We start from the raw sequence: 24063 nt of genomic DNA, 5'->3' as shown, positions 1-24063 counted from the left end.
AAAAAACGCAATAAGCGTATATTGATTGGTTTGCACAAAAGTTATAGTGTCTACGAATCTTGGAAAAGATTTAAAAAAAATGTTGTTTTTTTATTTTTAATAGTGGGGTTGCGACATTTCGGCAGACAGGTCGGACACTTTTGATACATTTTTGGGACCATTGGCATTTATACAGCGATCAATACTATAAAAATGCACCGATTACTGTAAAAATGTCACTGGCAGGGAAGGGGGTTAACACTAGGGGGCGATCAAGGGGTTAACTCTGTTCCCCGTGTGTGTGTTTCTAACTGTAGGGAGAAGTGACTGACCTAGAGGAAATGACAGATAGTGAGTTCCTAATAGCTAGGAACCACGATCTGTTACTCCTCAGAGAACAGGGATTTGTGTGTTCACAATCTTCGGCCACAAGCATCGGCACCCCCGTAGTGCAGAGTGCTATCCCAAGAGCCAACATATAGTTAGAGCGATTCGCGGGATCATGCCGACCTGCCGCACTATAATGGCGGCAGCTGGTCGGCAAGCGGTTAAAGAGCAACTGTCATCTCTGTCCTGCAGCAGCTGCTCCTCTGACCCGCTGTTGACTCACCAACAGTCCCATTCACTTTAAAGGGATGGCTGGTGATGCAACAAGCTGAAGGATGTGGCGGTAGCAGGTGAGTGGATGCCCGCTAACAGGTGCTGCCATGATGGATCTCAAATGACAGGTGCTCTTTAAATGTAAGTACTTATTCTTGCTGGTAGTTGGACTCTTTAATCTTTGCAAACAAAATGAAGGTTTCCTATTTGGAATAATAAGCTGTCAGGTTAGTAAAACAGCGATATCAGAACCGATTTAGCCATAAAGTTTTTAGTGTACATAGATTTGCAAAACAATGGGATATTGTTAGGAATATTCCTAAACTTCGTTTTATTTCATGGTTACTGTGAAATTGTGTGAATGCATCAATGCAGTGCATGTTATCCCAGCTTGCAGAGCTTGGATTCGTTGAATGAGTTTACCAAAAATGTAAATGTTGCAGAATATATATCTTTATGCTACATAACTAAGCTCCATTTCATGCTGAATAAATTGAATTATTAATGTATCTTAAATAGAAAACTATCTTTAGATAGATTTTTACTCCAAAAGCATATTATTAAAATAAAATTTCATTTAAATCCCCAAAAACTTTTTTCTTTTCATAGATTTTTCTCCACCCTGCTTACTGGTTTGGGCTGAAAAATTATATTAAAGTATTTTATTTTGTTTAAAAATAACAAACATGCTATGCTTACCTGCTCTGTGCAATGGTTTTGCACAGAGCAGCCCAGATCCTCCTCTTTTTTTTTTTTTTTCCCCTCTTCCTTCTGCCAAGTGCCCCCACAGCAAGCAGCTTGCTATCGAGGCACTGAGCATCTGCTCTATATGTCTATTTTGATGCAGAGCCATGACTCAGCCCTGCCCCCTCTCTCTCACCTCATTGGCTTGCTAACTTTGACAGCAGCAGGAGCCAATGGTGTCTGCTGTTGTCTCAGCCAATGAGGAGGGAGAGTCCCGGACAGAGAAGACTCTTGTGTAACATCGCTGTATCGAGATGGAGCTCAGGTAAGTATTAGGGAGCTGCACACAGAAGGTTTTTTATCTTACGGCATATAATTCATTAAAGTGATTGTAAAGGATCTGTTTTTAATTTTTTTTTAAAACACGTCATGCTTCGCTCAGCTCGTTTTGCTCCTCTTCGGGGGTCTTGCGGCTCCTCCAGATGTCAAATAACCCCCTAGGAGAAATGCTCTCCCGAGTCCAGCATTTGTGTCCACAGACACGAATGGCGGACTCTGCCCCGCCCCCCCAGCGCCCGCCTCATTATATTTGATTGACAGCAGTGGAGCCAATGGCTGCGCTGCTATCAATCTATCCAATCAAGAGCCGGAATAGGATGCATTAAGGTGAAAAAACACGAGGGCTTACAACCCCTTTTAAGATATAAAAAAAAAAAAAAAAAAAACCTTCTGCCTTTTAGGATAATTTTAAAGTGGAATTTTACTCACCTCGACTCCAGTCATGTGGTGTCCCTGACCGGTCGCTGATATCCCGATCTCTGGCCACTTTCATTGGCCGAGTGGGGATGACTGGAGTTAAGTCAGATTCACCATTGCCAAATTTGTACAGTGAGCTGCGCACGCTCAGCTCACTGTACAAGGGCGGGTGGGCGGGCAGGCAGGCAGGCAAGTAACTTTAATGCAGACAAAGCATGCATATGTACACTAACTTGTGATGTTAATATTTGATGCTGATCCTATTTAAACTCCCATTTTTCAGCTGGACACCCTGCCAAAAGAAGACCTTATCAAATTTGCAAAGAAGCAGATAATGGTGATTCAGAAAGTAAAATTAAGATGTACAGGTAGGAGTCCAGTGTGTTTATGATTTCACTTTTTTATAGCATGGTCTCACTTTATAATAAAGTATTTCTTGAAACTGATTGTGAAGGCATACCATTGCACTCACCTTCAAGAACAGAGTAATCAACAGTTAGTCATATTAAAGCTGCAATTTATCTATTTCTGTATTCTTAGTTTTTTTTCAAATAACAAATATTTTATACTTACCTGCTCCGTGCAGTGGTTTTGCACAAAACAGCTGCCCCAATTCTTCTGTTCTCGGGTCCCCTCACCAACACTCCTGGCTCATCCTCTTCAGCGAGTGCCCCCATAAATAGCCATTTCTATGGGGGCATTCCTGCGGACTTGCTCCCGAGCCCTGTCTGCATCTATTAACACAGATGAGTGGCTTTGCCCTGCCCCCACTCCCTTGTCACAGAACTTGATTGACAGCAGTGGGAGCCATCAGTCTGCCCAGTGAGAAGGAAGAGAGCAAAGAGCGCCACTGCTCTCCTGCACATCTCTGTGGATTGAGATTGAGATCGGGCTCAGGTAAGTGTATGGGGGAAGTTGTTGGAATCCTCTGCAACAGAGTGTTTTTTTTTTTTTTTATTTATTTTTTTTTTTTACTTATCACTTGCCGACCGAGCTATAGCGAAATTACAGCTATAGCGTGGTTGTCTAGTTCTGGGACGCTGTCATATGACTGCGTCCTGTGATTGCGCCCACTGTGGGGTGTGGGCAGCGCACTCTTTGATTGCAGTGTCCTGCTAATCACATATTGAGGCAAAGAGCCAGTCAGTGGCTCTTTACCCATTAATCAGCTGTGCCCAATTACAGCTGATCACGGATGTAAACAGAAGCCGGTTATTGGCATCCTTTTCTTCATGCTGACAGCCGATACCCGGCTTCTCCAAAAGGGACATCTACACTGACAATCATGGGTACTGATTATCCACGTCCTGATTATCAGTGCCGCCTATCCGTGCTACCTCATCAGTGCCCATCTGTGTCGCCTCATCAGGGCTGCCTAGCAAAGCACATCATTGAAGGAGAAAAATGAATTAATAATAACACCCTTTCATAGTTTATTATTATTATTCTTCATTTTCTCAAGTCATCTTCCAGGACGGCCCACCTGAGAGATGAGAGGCTCCTCCCTACAGGAAACACAATCAATCGACAGCTGTTTTAAGTCCCCACCCTTCCCCTTGATCCTCAGTTTTTGATTGTGTTTCTCCCTACACAGCGAAACTGTTTGTTTTTTTCCAAATGACCCGAAGCCTGGGGCTGGTGGTCTCCCCCTGGGAGCCGGACCACAAGCCTGGGAAGCCTCTGGGTCTGGTAGGATATTCTTGTCCTTCCTGGGGGGTTCCCCTATCTTTTCCTCAGGGCGGGCAGCAGAAATTGGAAGAGCCCCCCTGAGAGCTGAAGGACCCTGGGTACAGTGGTGTACCCAGAACTTCAGGGGCCATTATCCTGTCTCCCCCCTCCTTACCTGTACAGGTGGCTGTTCAGACGGGGGTGCTGGCCATCGGTTCTTTCCAGGGGGCTTGTCCCCGACTCCTGGGTCCCCGGTAGCTCGCGTGGGCTGCCGGAGAGGGCGTGGCAACAAGCACCCGCGTCATTTTCAAACTTCGGGAAAATGGCAGCGGCGTTCTTACCCAGGAGGGAAGGCTGAGAGTCAGTAGGAGCAGGCGCCCACATCCTCCTTTCTCTAGAGCGAGGAGGCACCAGTTTACTACGGTGGATGTCTGCCTTAACCACCTCAGATATGAAGATGGGAATGAGGAATGGAAGGCATTGCCCCCCCCCCCCCCCATGTATATAGACTGACTTCCCTATGGGGACAGCAGTTGGGGGGGGGAGCACTTTGGCGGCTATCCTCCTTGCGTGTGGACCATAAGGATGGAAAAGCAAGCCCGCTGGCTGTGGCAAAAAGAGGAAGACGACAACGGTGAGTACTTTACTTTCCTTTTGCCGTGGGAATTTAGCTGCAAAATCCCCAATTCCAGCCAGAGGGTTCCTGGGCATTTGAGATCTCACCTGGGGTCTGGATTCAAATAGCCCTTAAGCTTCTGCTAAAAACACCAGCCGCAGCTCCCTCTTACATCAGAGAAGCTGTATGGTGGACAGGTGGTGCAGAGGAACGAGTGTGCCTAAACCACTTCAGATGAGAAAGAGGTAGGTAGGCCATTGCTCCCCCTTCCCCGTGTATATACTGACTGGTGCAGTGCAGAACCTGGGGTCGGGATACAAATAGCGCAGACGCCACTGCTAAAACCACCAGCCACAGCTCCCTCTTACAGCAGAGACACTGTGGTTATCGCAGCAGTAGGTTGCCAGCCTCTCCCTACATGCCCAGTTGTGGTACATTTAGTAGGGATGAATATAGCGTACAGAGGGGACCTGGTAGATACAAAGTTACTTACAGGCCAGGTATACCACTGAACAGGTTATTAATTGGGCAGTGGTTGGTGGATTCAGAAGCTCCCCTGGTCAGCAGGTGCACTAGGTTACCGGCCCTATTAGCCCAGCTGCTAGGAATCTGAAGTTGCTTCACAATGTTTAAAAGCTGACCTAACATTCAAGGATGGGCAGAGACCAAGCTACTGTGTGGCACAGTAGGGGTTCCCTTGTCACAGATCCTCCTTTTGGGGGTTGCCTACTATAGTTAACTTTCATAAGCTCCAACCTCCCACTCCACCTTTACACTGTGTTTATATTATAGTGTAGGAGGTAAGAAGAAACTTTTTTTTTATTGGTTTGGGCTACAATCCACGCAGTGGCAGATCTAAAGGCGATTCACCATAGATCGCTCCCTACATCCTTTTAATTGAGGATTTTCTGTGCAAACCTATGCAAGAGCTACATAATTAATTGTTTGAAGCCTGCAAATAGCTATTTACCTCCCAGGCTAAACTGGTAACCACCTCTTCTAGAGAGGTCTTAAATTGGTCTCTAGGGCTGGGCTCATTGAGACTTTAGTTGCTAATCAGCACCACCTGGATATGTGCTGGCTAGCGTTTGCTCAGTCTATGGAGGTAAGGTAGGACAACAACTACTACTAATAGTAGGGTGTCCAACCATTTTAGGATCTGTTCCTTCTCTGGTGGTGAAGGTTTAGTATCTACAGCCCAGGCTATGCCTATGAAATAAATTGCCTGTTGGTTATTTCATAAAGGGATAGACCATGACTCCTTATTGGCTGCACACCAGTAGACCTCAGTAGTGAAGGTTTGTGCTTGCTGGGATGTTTTTGTGGCACAGCAGAAATACACATTGAGATTTGTGACATCTCTGCTTATAAGGGCTATATTGCTGTACATCAGAAATGCACTGCACTGAAGCTTGTTTGCTGTCCTTTATATACTAAAGGTACTGCTTTGTTTGGCTACAGATCAGAAGAATACAACAGTGAAGGGGGTCTGTACTTTCTGGTTTTGTGTTGCACAGCAGAAATGCACATCATTGTGTCTGGTGACATCTCTGCTCATAATGGTTATATTGCTGCACATCAGACATACACAAGATTGAGGTCTGTCTGTGGGGCTTTGTGTCCTGTTTTACTGCCTTGTTGGTTACTTATCAGAAAGGCAGCAGTGAAGTCTGATGGTCCTGATTTGCAGGGCGCTGTGCTGATTCAGACAGTGCTATTAACAGCAATGGCTGCCGAGTTTAAACATGCGATTTGACATGTTGAGTCGCATGACAAATCATTTCAATATGGATGTGCTATCTCTATTCATAGTGTTTTATTGTTGCACATCAGATTTGTACAGCATTAAGGTCTGTGAGGTTTTGTGTCCTGTATTACTGCCTTATCAGAAAGGCAGCAGTGAAAATTGATGGTTCGAATTTGTTGGGCTACATAGTAGAAATACAAATTGAACCCCTGCCAGGTGTAGTACATATACTGCCTTTGGTAATCCATGTAGCACCACAAAGTGGTGTTGTGCTGATTTTAGCCATGCGATTTGACATGTTGAGTCGCAAGGCCAAATCGCTTCAATATGCATGTGCTATCTCTATTCAGAATTGTTATATTGTTGCACATCAGACATATACAAGATTGAAGGTTGTCTGTCCTTTTATGTCTTGCATATTCTGCCTTATTGGCTGCATATCAGAAAGGACACAGCAGTGAAGGTTGCTTGTCTTTTTCTGATTTTGTTTTTGCTGCTCAGCTGAGAGACACATTGAGGATGGTGGCCTCTCTGCTCAGTATTGGTATATTACTACACATCAGACATACACAAAGATTGAATGTTTGTGTCCTGTATGTCCTATATTTACTGCCTTATCGTTTGTATATCAGGCTAAGCAGTGTTTCTCATGGATCTACCTTTCTGCATCTTAGGGATACACAGCAGGGGTTTGTTGGCTGCAATCCTCCAGGGAGTCACAGCATTGGGGACCCCTTACTGGTTCGACCTGAAAATTGCTATTTGTTTTTTTTTTTCCCTGCGACCTGTGTAATCTTGAGGTCTGTGGATCCAGGAATCAGGGACTGCTGGTGTCGCACAGACACAAATGGTACCCATTGGAAGCCATAGTATATGACTTCTCATGCGTCTTGCAGTCCCAAGTCGCAGGTTGGGTCGCACGGGTGTGGGAACCCTAAACTTATCTGTCCCTTCTGATTGAGGTTTTGCTACACAGCAGGAATACTCATCATGGCGTTATTGTTTTATTTTGCAGCAGACCAGAAAGATTGCAGCTGTAAAGGCTGTCTGTCTTTTTCCTCAGTGTCTGCTTTTATGTTGTTGCACAGCAGAAATACTCAAGATTGAAGCTTGCTGGTGCTTTCTGTTTCAGAAAAACACAATGCTGCAGGTTGCTCGTGTCCTTTCTCAGTGTTGGTTCTATCTGAACTACACTACAGAAGTGCATGACAGAAAGGATTGTCTTGTGTTCCATATTTTTCCCTGTGGCATAGCAGAAATGCACAACACGGGAGTTGGTGTTCATATTAATCTTATAACTGTGGTGGTTTGTCAGAAATACACAACATAGAAGTTTGGGTCTTTCTGTCTTTATAGCCTTGTTTTGCTGTACATAGGTAAAGCACAACAGTAAAGGGGGTTCCTGTCCTTTCCGTATTTATATATCAGTTATGACCTAGCTAGCTGCACTAAAGAAATACGCAGCATTTAGGGTTTGCTTGAGTCTTAATGTTTTTACGTCTTGGCAGCACATCAGAAAACCAGACTATGAGGACTGTTTGTCTACGTTGAGGTTCAGATTTGGGTCTCTTCCCATATTTGATATATTGGTTTAGCTAGTCACACTCAGGCACACAACATTGTTGTCTATGCTTGTGTCCTTTCTGTCTAAATCTATTGTGCCGTGCCCACAATCTATGATCATTTTATTTGTGATATTAATAATGCATGTATCACCTTTTGTATTTCAGCCTTCTTTTCCATGGAGGGGCCAGGAGTTCGGGCTGCAGCTGCCACATGTCAGAAAACCTTGACCACTTGCATTCAGGGATGCCAGAACCATTTCCTAGGGTTGAAGCCCTGTAGGGTTATGGGACACTGGAGGAAGGGGATAATGAATCGCCCTGTTTAGTAAGAACTTGGAGAGTTCTGTTCAGAGGAGTATTAGGGCCTGAGGATGAAGTATAAAGATGTATACCCGATCGAATAGGTTTCGGCTTGGTGCATGGCCTTCATTTTGCCCTTTTAGCAAAACTAGACATAGCAATATGGGTAGTCTACTCCTGCTAGGGACTTTAATCTCCTGAAGAAGGCTCTCAGGCGTAAGTAAGGACATAGATTGGGCATGCCTTAAACCCAGGGTTCAAGCTTCTGTTAATCTATTTCCCTTGAGTAGGCTTCCCTTTAGTCTTTTGCTGACATAAAGATAAAAAGGAAGCAGTTTTATTTCCCTCAACAGGATAGTGTTAAGACAGGCCCTCTTATTGATTAATGTAGTGTCCTTGTCTTACACAGGTCTCTTATTTATCTTTTTAGTGGTTCTAAGTAGCACCTACAGGCATAATAGGCCATGGTTGTTAGATGTGTGAGATAGGCAACATTGCTAACCTACAAGTTTAACATGTTTTCTGATTCCATTTTTAAGAGCCCATTTCACCTAGATACTGCATCTGAAGCGGAAAAGGCAGGAACATCTGTGGAGCAGACCTGCAGATCAGCCGCATGATCCAGCTAACATGCCTTCATCAAGCATATGAGCGTATGGAGTGGAGGTAAAGCTCACTGCAGAGCCAAGGTTCGCCAAGAGGGTTTTGCAGTGGCCCCACCCTAAGGTAGGCCTGAGGTACTTGTTTATCCTCTCAGGTGTGCCGTCCTGGAAGATGACTTGAGAAAAGTACCAGTTACTTACCGGTAACTGTCTTTCTGGGAAATCTTCCAGGACGGCAGGCCTACTTCCCGCCCGTTGGAGGAGGGAAAATTCTAGAACACTAGAAGGTGAGTACCTATGAGGAATGATTTCCCTTGTGAACCTGGTTCAGGAGTTACTTCTCTACAAACTGAGGATCAAGGGGAAGGGTGGGGACTTAAAACAGCTGTCGATTGATTGTGTTTCCTGTAGGGAGGAGCCTCTCATCTCTCAGGTGTGCCGTCCTGGAAGATTTCCCAGAAAGACAGTTACCGGTAAGTAACTGGTACTTTTTTTTAATTTTTGTTTATTTAGCAAAAAAAAAAAAAAACAGTGGTGATCAAATACCAACAAATGAAAGCTCTATTTTTGTGAGGAAAAAAAAATTATAAAAATGTTGTTTGAAACAACAATTGCACGGTCATGCAATACTGTACCAAAAGTGTGACAGCGCTGAAAGCTGAAAATTGGCCTTGTCCACGAAGGGGTTAAAAGTTCCAAGTAGGCAAGTGGTTAATGTAGAGACCGAGGGTAAAAAACCTTCAGCCTTACAACCTTACAAAAAGTACTGCAAGCAGCATCTTTGGTGCGCCGCTTTACCGCTAACATCCACATCGCCCCAGTGTTAAAGGGGTCTTGGTGTGGGGAGTGTTTAATGGGGTAGCAGAGGGACTGGCAGGATCGCCAGGGATTTCACACAAAGTAAGTAATACAAATAGAAAAATATACTTTTCATGCAAGTACACGGTATAACGGGCACATATCAGGAATATGAAATGTTGGGTTTATATATTCTTTGTTAAATGCCCCCACCACCTTTTATTTTTTTTTTTTTTTTTTTTTCTACACTTCCCTTAACAATTAAAGTGTTTGTTACCCTAAAAAAAAAGGGGAAAAAAAAGGATCATGTTCCTTTAAACGCATGAATAACTGTGCTGTGTAATTTGGCCCATGTATCACCTAAAATGCCTGGCTATGTCCTCCCTCCTGTAAACTGACCACTGTTAATCATGGTTGCTGAGCCCTGACAATATGGTTAGTTTATATGCCTCCATCATCTATGGCTCTCCTCTCCTACGTCCTCCTCTGTTCTCCCCTCCCTGCCTGTCAGCTCTGTGTGTGAGCCTGCCCCTCCCCTTCTAGCACTGTTCCAGGCAGTGCAAACATTACTGGATAACCTGTAGTATATACTGTATGCCTTTTTGTAAAATTGTCTAAATATCTTATTTCTTCTCCCCGATCAGAAGTCACGTGACTGCCCGTCGCTCTCTTCTTTCGAAGAGCAGCTTAAGAACAGCTCTTAAGAATAGCCACCCCCCTCTTTTTCAAGTTACCAAAAGTAATTGGAACATTTTAATCAAAAGCTGTTTCATGGCCAAGCGTGGGCTACTCCTTTGTTATTTCTTCTTCAGTTAAGCAGGTAAAAAGTATGGAGTTGATTCTAAGTGTGGTATTTGCATTTGGAATATATTGCTGTGAACCTACATCATGCGTTCAAAGAAGCTGTCCATACAAGTGAAACAGGCCATTGTAAGGCTTCAAAAACAAAACAAATCCATCAGAGAGATAGCAGCAACATTAGGAGTTGCCAAAGCAACAGTTTGGTACATTCTGAGGAAAGAAGAACCCACTGGTGATGATTGCAGGATCCTCTCTATGGTAAAGAAAAACCCATTCACAACATCCAGACAAGTGACGGACATGCTTGCGCTGCAATCGCGGCAACAAGCATCGTAGGAAGCATGTCGCCCAAAAAAAGTTCAGGAGCTTACTTTTGGGGGCGACATGCTTCCCATGATGTGTGTTGCCACGCGTCAATCGCAGCACACCCGTACCATGATTTGAGGTGTCATTTAAATGAATGGCAAGTTAAATGCGAGTCTCACGATTTGCCATTCACACATCAGTGCTTTCAAATCGCAGGCAGATTAGTGGCAAATCTGCCTGCGATTCAAAACGCTGATGTGTGAATGCAGCCTAAGGGTAATGGGCACATTCAACAGGTCTCTGTCTGCATTAACTAAGCATAGTAATGGGGCATGTCGTAGAAAACTATGCAGAGCATCCAGATCAACTTTCAAATCGTGACCTGATCAATTATACTTTCATATCGTGACATGATCAATTATTTAAATCAGGGGTTGACAAATTTGCTTGGAATCTAGAAGCCAGCTAAAAAAGTTAGGAGCCAGGTCCGTGACAGCGATCTGGACCTGTCCCTGGCCTGACATGGAGATGAGTGAGGGGAAGATGGCCCCCAGCCCCCCACTTGTATCCAAGTCATTGCCCTTAGATCTTAGAGGGACATTTTATTTATTTTATTTTTTTCAAATGACAAATTTTTTTTAAATTGCATTTTAGTGTAAATATGAGATGTGAGGTCTCTCTGACCCCAGATCTCATATATAAGAGGACCTGTCATGCTTTTTTCTATTACAAGGGATTTTTACATTCCTTGTAATAGGAATAAAAGTGACACACTTTTTTTTTTTTTTTTTTTTTTTTAAAAGAACAGTGAAAAAAATAAAAATAAAAGTTAAAATAAGAAAAAAATAAAATAATTTTAAACGCGCCCTGTCCCGCCAAGCTTGCGCGCAGAAGCGAACGCATAATAAAGTGTTCAAACCACACATGTGAGGTATCACTGCGATCGGTAGAGTGAGAGCAATAATTCTAGCCCCAGACCTCCTCTGTAACTTAAAATGTGCAACCTGTAGAATTTTTTAAACGTCGCCTATGGAGATTTTAAAGGGTAAAAGTTTGTCGCCATTCCATGAGCGGGCGCAATTTTGAAGCATGACATGTTGGGTATCGATTTACTCGGCGTAACATTATCTTTCACAATATAAAAAAAAAAAATTGGGCTAACTTTACTGTTGTCTTATTTTTTTTAATTAAATTATTTTTCCCCAAAAAAGTACGCTTGTAAGTCCGCTGTGCAAATACGGTGTGACAGACAGTATTGCAACGACCACCATTTTATTCTCTAGGGTGTTAGAATAAAAAATATATATGTTTAGGAGTTCTAAGTAAAGGGAAGGAAATAGGCTGGCAGGCAGGGGAAGCTCCATTAGCATTGCTGGTTGTCATTCCAACGGCCACCACAAGAGGGCGCCAGATTGAAGAAGGAACCCTAGGATCGCAGAAGGCCTCAAAGTCGGGGGCTCAATTGCCGGCGGCGCGATGACTCGGGGGGGCGGGGGGGATGAGGTCCGCGGAGACAGGATGCCCCAGGTGCCAGGTCGCTAGTTCTAGTCGCAAATGCGACCTGGCGCCCGGGTTTTGTCGAGCCCTGATTTAAATGTAAGCTGAATATCACTAGTGTACTACTTTAATATATTATTAATAATAAAATGTCAACGTGTCTTCTTTCAATCACTGTTTTTCTCACTGCTTTATACCTGATCTAATTTGCAGAGCTGGAAAAAGAAATAGAAATCCTAAAATCAAAACCAGTTAAAGAAGAGACAGATGATGTTTTGCAGGTAAAAATGCTCTTGTTATACAATTGCTGTATTTGTTAAATACCTCTCCCTGCCCACTAAATCTCTTTCTCTCTTTACGTAAAAATGTGTGTATCATGCTCCTATGTTGTTCTTATTGTAATAGCAGATGTAGGTACCTTTCCTGCAGTACAAGTGTCAGTACAGTAAAATGTGTTGCTATAGACAACAATAGTTGGGACTGTCAATTAGTAAATGTTCAGCAACTATGTTGTGTTTAGTAGCCTGTTCAGTGGTGCTAGGCTGATTGCTCATTCTGGATGTTGGCGTATGGAGGAGTAATGTTTTTGTTTACAATATAGGGAAAGCATAAAGTTATCATATACGTGCGTGTTGCATAATTTGGGCTACGTCTTGTTTCTGAACGCACAACTAATTTTGACAAAAAGTAATCTACTGGACAACTTTTCCACGTTTTGAATTGTTTGCTCTTGATACTGAGAGAGTTCAAGGTGCTCGACTGTCTTGCCATAATATATTGCTTTTAATGCTTTTAGGCACTCACAGAACGATTGGACATGGTGCTGCTGGAAAAAGCAGAAAATCAACAACAGCTGATATCACTGAAGAAAGAATATGCTAAAACAAAAGAAGAAGCTGAAGTAAAGAGAACTTGCCTTATTAACAGTCCACTAGTTTTAATCAATGAAGAGTGCTTATTTTATGTCCTAATTTTTAAGTTCAGTAACCCATAGCAAATATTTTTTCATTTTTGCTGAACGAGCAGACCAACACAATATATAATATCTATTATAAATAAGATAAAATAAGACCACATACGTTCTTTGAATAATTAGCAGGTATAGATGGTATAGACCTGAAATGTTTCAGAGTTTTGAAATTTATGTTTTGTTTTTGCCAAATATGTTGACTATTAATAATTTGTAGTGCAGTGATTGACGCACAGCATGCAGCTTTCCTTGCAGGATTTTGTCTGGTTCAGCACAGACTAGTCAGACTAGTCAAATTTCTATCCATCTGTGAGCAGGCTGGTAGTATTGAAATTAATCTCTCGGTCGACTTCTGTACAACCAGCCTGTTGGGTTTTTCTGCTTGATCAGTACCGCCAGCCATAGCCATCAACAATGATCATTGTATTTTGGCGGTATTCTTCTTCATGCTGTCAAACTACAATAGCAGTAGGGATCCCCCCATCAACTTCGAGTGTGCTGATGGGGGATTCAAATCCATATATTGTTTGTTTGTTTTTTTTGTTTTATTTTTTTTTTTGTTTTTTTTCCAACCTGCTGGTTGAATTAAAAAAAAATTAACAATCTATGGCCTGCCTTAGTCAAGCAGGGCTTATCTTTAGGAAATATGGAAATTGAAACACTTTTGACTGATGTGGCGATCCATAGCTACTCTAAGTAGACTTGTTGTCAAAGATTCAGATTTTTTTATTGTAGGGAATTCTAATTTTATTCATGAAGAAGATTTCTCAAACTACTTTGTAACTATTTAATGAAATCTTACTTTTTATTAAAACCTTATACAGCAAAAGTAATGTGTCCTTTAGAAAAGGTTTACGTATTTATTTATTTTTTCCTTGTAGGCAGGAATATTGTTAAACTACATTTTCAGTCTTGCCATTTTGTCTTCCAGAGTGCTATCAAAAATGCAACAGCAGTGCATCAAAATATGGAACATTCAAATAATGCTCTGCTACAAGAAATTGAAGTATTAAAGAATGAATTGCTGCAAATGCAGAACAATCATAAAATGGATGTTGATGCCATAAAGAAGGAGCTTCAGGATGCACTTGTGAAACAAAAAGAGCTGAATGATAGTCTGAGCTTACAAGAAAAAAAAGATATACAATTTAGAAAACTGGAGGAAGAAGTTCAACATATCCACCTCACTTCTAATGACAAAATAAATAGTTTAGACAAAGCACTGCAGGCTGCAGTAGAAGAAAACAACCAACTAACATCAAGGCTAAAAGATGCACAAGCCACCTCAGAAAAGTATAATGGTGAAAATCAAGGTCTCCATGCAGAGATCCTGAAACTGCAGAACTTGCACCAGGATGAAGTTGCAAGTTTAATGCAGCAACTTGAAAGGTCCACAAAACAGAGCGAGCAGGAGAAAATAGTACTGCAAGACTTGATTAAGCAGTATGTTGAGAAAGAGAAAATGCTACAAGAGGAAATGAGAGCAAATAGTGAAAAGAATGCAAAAGAAATTGAAATTCTTAGGGGAAAGTTGGAAGAGAACGGTAATGTACCTGAAATACAACCTACTCCACCTGTACACAGTGATGATGGCATTCATTGGCTGGAGAGCCTTGTGACCGATTTGGAGTCTCAGCAAAGCCTACTCAGAGATGAGCTCACCTATACCAACAATTTAAAAATCGGCCTAGAAAAGGACGTTAAGCATTTAAAAAGCGACTATTTCCATGAGAAGGAAGATTTAGAATTCAAAATAAATGAGCTTCAGCTTGCCATTGAAGATTATAATGCTTTAATAGAAAAGCTACAAACTAAGCTTCAGACCACAACAATGGAATACGAACAGCTTCATCAACAAAGGACTGAAGATATTAAAAATATGAAGGAACAGCACAACAGGGAAATGAAAGAAATGAAACGGTCAATAACATCATCTTTTGAAAATGACAGACTTTCTTTTGAGCATGAAATAATTCTTCTAAAAGAACAGGTTGACAAAATTAACAAGGAAAAAGAAGAAGCTGTAAGCAGTTACGAAGGCTTACGAGAAACATTCCTTAGCCTTCAGGCTGAGCTCGGAGAGTCTGCTGGTAAGATAAGCCAGGAATTCGAAGCAATGAAGCAACAGCAGGCCACAGATGTCGGCGAGCTGCAACAGAAACTCAGATCTGCTTACAAAGACAAGAACGATCTTCTTGAAACTGTGAATCAGTTAAAGTGTGAAGTTGAGTTGCTTTCTACCAAACAAGGAGAATGTGAAGAACTTCAGGGTAAGATAACACATCTGAAACAAATAAATGAGGAGGTTACAGCATCTCTACAGCAAAAGGAACTCCTGCTAAAAGATTTCCAATCCAAAATGAGTGAAACCTCAGCAGAAAACGCAGAGATGTCTTCCGCTTTGAAAGCATCAATAGAAGAAATACAAAAACTGCAGGAAATGTATAAGTGTGAACAAGACAGGGTAAAAACATTACTGCAAGAAGCTGAAACCCTTGCAGCACACAATGAGCAACTGAAGCAAACAGTTGATGTGCTGACACAGAAACTTCAGGAATCTGTATTAAAGCCCAATGAAAATGAACATTTACAACTTCAGCTGACTCATCTGCAGAAGGATAACGAAGAAGTTGTTGCTTCTTTACATGAAAAAGAGAGCTTCCTTAAAGATCTACAGCTGAAAATGAAAGAGATGGCCACAGAAAATGCTGAAATGTCAACTAGCATGGAAAGCTCAAGGAAAGAAATCCTAGAGTTACAGCAGTTATGCAAAAATGAGGAAGCTAAAGTGCTACATTTTCAGCATACGTTTGAAGAACATGAAAAGCTTAATGCGGAGCTAAAGCAGTCGGTGGAGAAATTGACACAACAGCTGCAAGAATCAGTGGGCAGTAGGGATCAAAGCTTCAGTGAAATGAAAGCTCTCCAGCAACAGGTAGACATGCTGGTCACTAACAAAGAGAAGTTGGAAACTGATGCAAAAAGATGGCAAGATGAAGCATCAAGACTTCAAGAAGAAAAGGAGGTTATATCAAGAGACTTTGCTAGGCTTGTGTGCGAACATAGTACCTGTGAGACTTCTAAAGATGAGCTAGACAACGTAAGAACGAAATTTCAGATGGCATTAGAAGGAAAAGATAAAGTCTCAATTTTGCTCGAGCAGAAAGAGCGCTATGTAGAAGAGTTAAAAACTGAGCTTTTTGTTCTTCAGGACCTATTGACAGTTGAATGCTTAGATCAAGATATCAGTATTGTGCTTCAGGGTATTAATAAGGCAGTACTCCAGTTAAAAGAAGAAAAGCAGAATGCTGCTTTACAGAGAGAGGAGACAGCTGTTCAAATTAACCGACTGCAGGAAGAGTATGAAGCTCAGTGCTCGGAGCTAAGAGCTCTCTTGAGTGACTACTCCAAGGAAAAGGTAATTCTGAAAAAAGAACTGGAGGAAACACTTGCAGACAAAGAAGCGCTGCAAAGAGATCTCTTTGAGATGAAAAATGCACTTGAAAAATTAAAACTGGAAAATCGGGAGTTACTACTGCGTATTGAAGATTTGACTTCAAACCTGAATTCTCTGCAAGAAAAAAATAATGCAGATTCGAAGGCACTTGTACAAGATGAATTAAGTGTGACAGAAAACAAGGAGTCAGCTGTCAGTGCACAAGAAGCAAATTCTGTCCAGGTGAGGAATTTCTCTCTTAACCCTCATCTAGTCACTTGCTTTTGTTGCTTCTTTATAATGACATTAATTTGATATATTCAGTGCTTAATTGATGCTCAAGTGAATAGCATTGGGTTATTCTCTGGCATCCTAGGAATAGCTGTTGGTTCAGTGCAAAAGATGGATGTCTCTGGGAAGGGGATAGTCACAAATTTCTGTATAGACACTCGTGTGTTTTGTCTTCCCTTTTTTTTTTTTTTTTTTTTATGGTGGCATACACCACTATACATATATACAAATATACATATACATTTTTTTTATTTAAAATTTTTTTCTTTGTACAGCTTACACCTTTTTCCTTTGGCCTGCCACACAACTGATTATCAAATTCTTCTCGGCTGGACTTGTGCATGCGCTCTGCCATTTCTACTCAATATTATGTAGAGCATGGACTCGGAACAGTTACACTATAATGTACAACTGTCCTTAATAGCAACTCCAAGATTAAGGCCCCTTTCACACTGAGGTGCTTCTAAACTACCAGTAAAAACACTGAGTGCTTTTGAAGAGCTTTTCAGGCACTTTTGAAGAGCTTTCTATTCATGTCAATGGAGAGGGGAGTTTTTCACAGCCCTGCCAGCACACTGCGCCAGTGTAAAAGCGTTCATTGATTTTAATGGAAATAAGTTTTCACAAGCTTTTTAGGTGCTGTTTTTAGCATGAAAGCACCTGAAAAGCGCCTCAGTGTGAAAGTGGTCTAAGAGTGCAGGTCCAAGAGTAAGGAGACACACCCTACATAGTTACAACTGCTGTGCTTCAGTCAGCATTGCTTACGTTTCCTGCTGATTGGAGCATGGTAGTTGGACTGTTGCACTCACACAGAGCAGCAGTACTATTAAAATTATTTAAGGGTTTTTTGTTTTGTTTTATTTATTTTTGCTCTTTGCCCATACTGTAGTAGCTTAGGCTACAGTTGGAATTAAAGTTTATGGCTTGAATGTGAATATTTGTGTGAAATTGTTGTGGGATAAGCATGTGTATAAATGTTAACACTTGGATTTTGTCACTTAATGCCCCATTTACACGGGGCGTCTGCTTAGCCCCTTTTGAACACCTTTTCTCCCGGAAGGAGAAAAGCTATTTAACTACTTCCCATCCGGCCAATGTATATATACGGCCGAGTGGGAGCATTCTTCTGACTTGCGTTCGGGAACATCTGTCAGAAGGAGGGGGATCGCTCTTCCGATCCCGGTGTGCTTGTGTCACCTGGACACGGTGCATCTCGGATCGGCAGGAGGGCTCTGTGATTGGCCCTCCTGATCACATGACGGCTGTGTCCAATCACAGCCGTCATGTGATGTAAACAAACAGCCGCTTGCTAGGCAATCAGCTCTCCTCTCCTCCCACGGAAGTCGTCGCTGAGGAGAGGAGAGCAGATCGCTGCAGCCGGCTGGTGATCAGTCAGTATGAGCTGTTTTTTACAGCTTTTTATTCACTGATCACCACTCTAGTGTAAAACACACATGTACCCAAAACACACATGTCCCCAAATAATAAAAACACCTGTCCCACTAAAATCACATGTCCCAATGATTATCTGAACACACATGTCCGTGATCACCTGCACACATCTGTACATAATCATTTGTGTACATATGTCCATGATCACACAAACCAATTATTATACTTAACATAATTTTTCTTACCAAAAACATGTAGCAGAATACATTTTGGCTTACATTTTTGACAAAATTCGATTTTATTGGATTCCTTTTAAAATAGAAGAAAATATTGGGTTTTTTCCCCAAATTTCTGCTCTTTATTTCGCTTATATCGCAAAAAAATAAATAAATAAATTTGGGTACAGCGTAGCATGACTGCGCAATTGTCATTGAAAGTGTGAAAGCTGAAAATTGGGCTGGGAAGGAAGGGGGCGAAATTGCCCTGTATTGTAGTGGTTAAAAATGAATAACACACACTTGTGCATTCTGTTGGCCAGAATAATAATGCATTAATGTGCAAACACACCTAAATGAGTCAAGCGCTCACGTGCGCTCAGTTTTTTTTTTTTTTTTTTGTTTCGTTTCGTTCCACTCAAAAGCTCCACTGCTGAACTTGCTGGTGTTTCTTTTTTTCCCAGCCTGTAAAGGCTCTTCTTCTAATATGCCTCTAAACACCAATGTGTGTATGGTCCCACAGGCAAACATAGAGGCTGAAAAAAAAAAAAACACCAAACGCCTGTAAAGGCAGCATTTTTAAGCCCAGTGTGCATGAGGCTTCTAACAACTGTTGGGCTTATATTTTTATTTTGTTTGTTTTTAATTTTAGGAAACTCTTTTAAAATCGGAAGCAATGAAACTTGAATGTGATACTCTTGTGTCAGACCTTCAGGAGAAAATAGGTACAATGGTTTATTAGTTGATCATAACTTATGTAATTGTTTTGATTATAATGTATTTTGTTATGGTTGCTTATACGCTCCCACTGGCCACATTATTTATGCAATTGCATGGTAACACAAATTGCTAATCAGCCAATCACATGGCAGCAACTCCATGCATTTTAGGTATTTAGATGTGGTGAAGACAACTTGCTGAAGTTCAAACAGAGTATCAGAATGGGGAAGAAAAGGGTTTAAAGTGACTTTGAACATGCAACTATCTCTAGGGTTTACAGAGAATGGTCCAAAAAAAAGAGAAAATATCCAGTGAGCAACAGTTGTGTGGATGAATATGCCTTGTTGAGGCAACAGTAACTCAAATAACCACTCGTTACAACCAAGATATGCAGAGTACCATCTCTGAAAACACAACACGTCAAATGTTGAAGCGGATGGGCTACCGCAGCAGAAGACCACACCTGGTGCCACTCCTATCAGCTAAGAACAGGAAACTGAGGCTACAGTTTGCACAGGCTCACCAAAACGGGACAATAGAAGATTGGAAAAATATTGCCTGGTCTGATGAGTCTCGATTTCAGCTGTGAGATTCAGATGGTAGGGTCAGAATTTGGTGTAAACATGAAAGCATGAATCCATCCTGCCTTGTATCAATGGTTCAGGCTGGGAGTGGTTTAATGGTGTGGGAGATAAATTCTTGGCACCTTTTTGGCCCCTTAGTACCAATTGAGCATCGTTAAAAACCTTGGCCTCCCTGCATATTGTTGCTGACCATGCCCATCCCTTTATGACTACAGTGACAGTGTACACATCTTCTGATGGCTTCTTCCAGTAGGATAATGCACCACATCGCAAAGCTGAAATCATCCTACCAGTGGCTTCTTGAACATGACAATGAGGTCACTGTGCTCCAATGGCCTCCACAGTCACCAGATATAAGTCCAATAGAGCACCTTTGGGATGTGGTGAAGCGGGAGATTCGCATCTTGGATTGGCAGCCGACAAATCTGCAGGAACTGTGTGTGCTTTCATGTCGATATGAACTAAAATCTCTGAGGAATGTTTCCAACACCTTGTTGAATCTATGCCACAAAGAATTTAAGGCAGTTCTGAAGGCAAAAAGGGGTCCAACCCAATACTAGCAAGGTGTACCTAATAAAGTGACCTGTGAGTGTGTATTATTTTAACATTGAAACGCTTAACCTGCCACTACAGTATATTGTATGTGGAACATGTGCATAATTGCTGACAAAATGAAAAAAACAAACAGAAAATTCAGCACAAGTGACATAACTTGCAATCAGTAGGAAGTGCCCCTTGTGCTGATGAGTTTTTTTTTTTTTAACTTGATATCCTCCTCCTGTCCATGATTTTCCTCAATCACAATCTTCTGATGTAGCAGGCTTAATGCAACTAAGGAGCTGACATCACAGATTCTCATCAAGAGAGCCCAGCTATGCCTGCCCTTTTCTCCCAGCTGCTCCATTCATAGAATCTGTACTAACATTTCTATAAATGAAATGGTCCACCCCCTGCTTTCTTAGATCCTTTCTATCAACTGCCCCTGTTTTATTTATAGAAGTTGTAGTGCAGCTGATATGAATGTAACAGCTACTAACAGAAGAGGCACCAGCACAAGGGACAGATCCTACTGACTGTAAGTTATATCCCTTGTGCTGATTTCTGTTTTTTATTTTGGCTGAACTTAGACTTTAAAACTGGTATTGAGCTCAAAAACTAAAATGTTTAATAGTGCAGGTTAACAATCCTTAAATGTGGTGGCTGCATTCGTTTTCTCCTTTTTACATTGTGATCTACTCAGTAACACATTTCCTGGGTTTAGGGTGTGTCCACACTAGATGTAGGAGGAACAGACACCTTTTGGACAGCAGCATTGACAATCTGGGCAAAGGGTAGTATTAGATACAGATATAGAGTGACTTGACTAACAAATTAAAGCCAAACTCAAGCTAACATATTTTAGGCAGTTGCAGCATGAAGTGTTAAAATGTATTAAATGGATTGTCTCAATCCTTTAACTGTCACTTGTTGGACAGCGTGGTCTGTTTAAAGTGCAATTCCTGCCTAACGCGTAGGCCCCTTTCACACTGGGGCAGTTTTCAGGCGCAATAGCGCCTGTGTAGCGCCTGAAAAAAACTGCCCCTTTCACTCCAGTGTGAAAGCCCGAGGGGCTTTCACACTGGAGCAGTGCACCAGCAGGATGGTGAAAAAAGTCCTGCTAGCCGCATCTTTGGAGCAGTGAAAGGAGCGGTGTATTCACCGCTCCTACCCATTGAAATCAATGGGACAGCTCGGCTATACCGCCGGCAAAGCCGCAGACCGCCGCTAAAACGACGGTAAAGCGCCGCTAAAAATAGCGGCGCTTTACCGCCGCTGAAAATAGCAGCGCTTTACCGCCAATGGCCGCACTGCCCCAGTGGAAAGGGGCATAATGCCACTTTCACACTGAGGTGCTTTACAGGCATTTTAGAGCTAAAAATAGCGCCTTTAGACCCCTTTCACACTGGGGCGTTTTTTGGCCGTTTTTCAGGTGCTTTAGCGTTAAAAAAAGCTCCTGTAAAGCGCTTGAAAGAAGCTGCCATTTGACAACTGACATTGTGAAAGGGCTCTTAAAGCACTTGGGCTTTCACATTGGGACTGCAGATGAGGCTTCTTTCAAGCGCTTTACAGGCGCTTTTTTTAACGCTAAAGCGCCTGAAAAACGCCCCAGTGTGAAAGGGGTCTAAAAGCGCCTCTCCTGTCACTCCAGTGTGAAAGCCCAGGTGCTTTCACACTAAAGCAGTGCACATGCGCGATGTTTAAAAAACAAAAACAAAAAAAACATTGGAATGCATGGGCAGCACTGCCGAAGCGCTTCGGCAACAGCGCTACATGGGCACTATTAACCCCTTCTTCGGGCGCTAGCGGAGGTAAAAATCACCGCTAAAACGACGGTACAGCCCCGCTATAACGAGTGGCACTCTACCTCCGCACCCTCACTGCCCCAGTGTGAAAGTAGCCTAAATATGTTTAAATATATCCCCCCCGCTACCTATGCTGAAGTTATTTATTCCCGACTATACAATTAGTAGCATGGCAGTGTCTTTAGTGGTTGTATACTGTGTTTTTATATATATATATATATATATATATATATATATATATATATATATATATATATATATATATATATATATAATACACACACTCACCACTTACTAGTCTTACTATAATTGGCCTTTTTACATGTATGACTTATGTCATGTATTAGTCAAATTATTTAGTTTGCTAAATTGTGGTGGGATTGAACACCTAGATGAACTTGCTTGCTGGCTACCTGTTTGTTTGATTATATATTCTAGAGGCAAAACTGTGTTTGTGTTTTGTTTGTTTTTTTTTTTTGTTTTTTTGTTTTTTGTTTTGTTTTTTCAGAAAAATTACTATTTCTGTATGAACCAACATTTTTTTTTTTAGTAGTAAGGCATCACGTTCTTAAGCATAATACTTAGTAACTCGCTGTATAATAATAATAATGTAACATATTTGTTTCTAGACAATCTACAGAAAGAATGCAAGGAGAGAGAAGAAAAATGTAATAAGATTAAAGCTGTTGCTATCAAAGCCAGGAAAGAACTAGATGCCAATAAAAAAGAGGTAAGATACTTTTCATTAGATTTTTTAGCACAAAATTATCTGTACTTAGGCTATTCAGCAGCCAAACATGTTTCTTATTGTACATTATAGTTACTATGTGGGTTATAGGCCACCTTCAGGTGATGGACACTGGCACACCCTAAGAAGTCCACTCCCTATGTAACCCCTCCCACTACTGGGAGTACCTCCAGTTTTTTTTTTTTTTTTTTTAACCAGTGTCTAAGGTGTTGGTCACGAGTGAAGATGTGCTGAGCTCCACTGGAGCAATCCTTGCTGGGGTTAGCTATGCAGCCAGATCCATTCAAGGTGTCTTTTAGGCCAAATTGAATGTTGCCCTGGCCTCGTATCCGAAGAAATTTGTTTTTTCTTGTAAATGCTTCTTTTGTTTGAGAGCTGGATCCTGGGGTCCAGTACTTTTGGTATTTAAGGCCAAAAAGTTTTACTAGTGGGGTGCTATTACAGGTCCAGCGTTGTGGGTGCCCCAAGGGTCCCTGGTTCCTGAACCTACCGTGAAGGGTGAAGATTGGGTCTGTTGGTTATACAACAGAAAACCCTGTGGCGGGAAAGGTAAGTGGAGTAATCTAAGACATTTTTGAATTTTCTTATGAAATGTCTCCTTTAAGAAGTAAATGTTGTCACGCCTAAATGTCATCACTGGGGGCTGTATGGAGCACGTACCTTCACATGCTTCCTCAAGAGAGCACGCTGTGTCAGGAGCAGCAGGCTTCTTTTCTCCAGCTAGCAGGCAGACCTCCGGTAAGTCTGGGGGGATTTTTTTCTTCACCAGACACCCCCCGCCTCCCCACCTGGGCTGTTCTCTCCCCTTTTCACAAGGCGGAGCGCTGGGAGAGAGCTGAAACAGTAATGCTGTTTGTTTGTTTATTTATTTATTTTTTTCTTTCACCTCCCTTACTCGATGGCGGCTTCCCGGTCTCTTCCTCGCCATTCCTCCCTCACAGAGTGATCCTTAAAAGAAGGAGCAGGGAGGGGCCGCATGCGATGGAGGGGTCGGTGCTTAGTGCAGGGTTGGCGTCCTTCAACATCCAGTGCAGGAATGTGTTTTTAAAGCTCCATTTGTGCTGCTGCAAGCGGACGGAGGGACACGAGCAAAAAGGGGCATGAAAGAGGTATGGTGACAGGCATTTCCTATTGACACATTTATTATTGCATCAGGCTGAGCATTAATAACAGCGACAGGGCTAGACTATTGCTCAAGCAGTGGATGCGTCCCTCCTGGTAGTACCTCTTCTTTGTGCATCAGGCTATGGTTGGAAGGGGGAGTAAAAACACCAAAAAAAATAAAAATAATAAAAAAATAAATAAAAAAAAGGGCTATAGAAAGACTTCTACAGCCACAAAAAACACCTAGAACCATCTCAGAAAAATGGCATCCTCCCCTGAGAGTTCTGAAGTGGCTGGTCAGAGTGAGCCATCAGGGCCGTCGGGTATTGCAGTTGCTCCTAA

At 41.9% G+C, this 24063-nt stretch overlaps 1 protein-coding gene across 3 annotated transcripts in view; it reads left to right on the top strand.

Moving 5' to 3' along the window:
* GCC2 (GRIP and coiled-coil domain containing 2) overlaps nt 1–24063 on the top strand; it is a 111971-nt gene that overhangs the window by 10734 nt on the left and 77174 nt on the right. For 2 of the 3 annotated variants that reach the window (XM_077482621.1, XM_077482619.1), the window contains exons 3-8: nt 2303–2387; nt 12133–12200; nt 12716–12820; nt 13821–16568; nt 18876–18948; nt 22499–22599. In XM_077482621.1, coding sequence (XP_077338747.1) covers nt 2303–2387; nt 12133–12200; nt 12716–12820; nt 13821–16568; nt 18876–18948; nt 22499–22599 — 3180 coding nt within the window. Of the gene's footprint in view, nt 1–2302; nt 2388–9959; nt 10136–12132; nt 12201–12715; nt 12821–13820; nt 16569–18875; nt 18949–22498; nt 22600–24063 lie in introns of all 3 variants that reach the window. The other variant, XM_077482622.1, reaches the window with a different exon arrangement.

Source organism: Lithobates pipiens, unplaced genomic scaffold, assembly GCF_037356315.1.
Source record: "Lithobates pipiens isolate NorthernLeopardFrog02 unplaced genomic scaffold, aLitPip1_a1.2 Scaffold_16, whole genome shotgun sequence".
NCBI classification, from domain to species: Eukaryota; Metazoa; Chordata; class Amphibia; order Anura; family Ranidae; genus Lithobates; species Lithobates pipiens.
The sequence above is the reverse complement of the archived record's forward strand: the minus strand, read 5'-3'. Positions and strand labels throughout refer to the sequence as shown.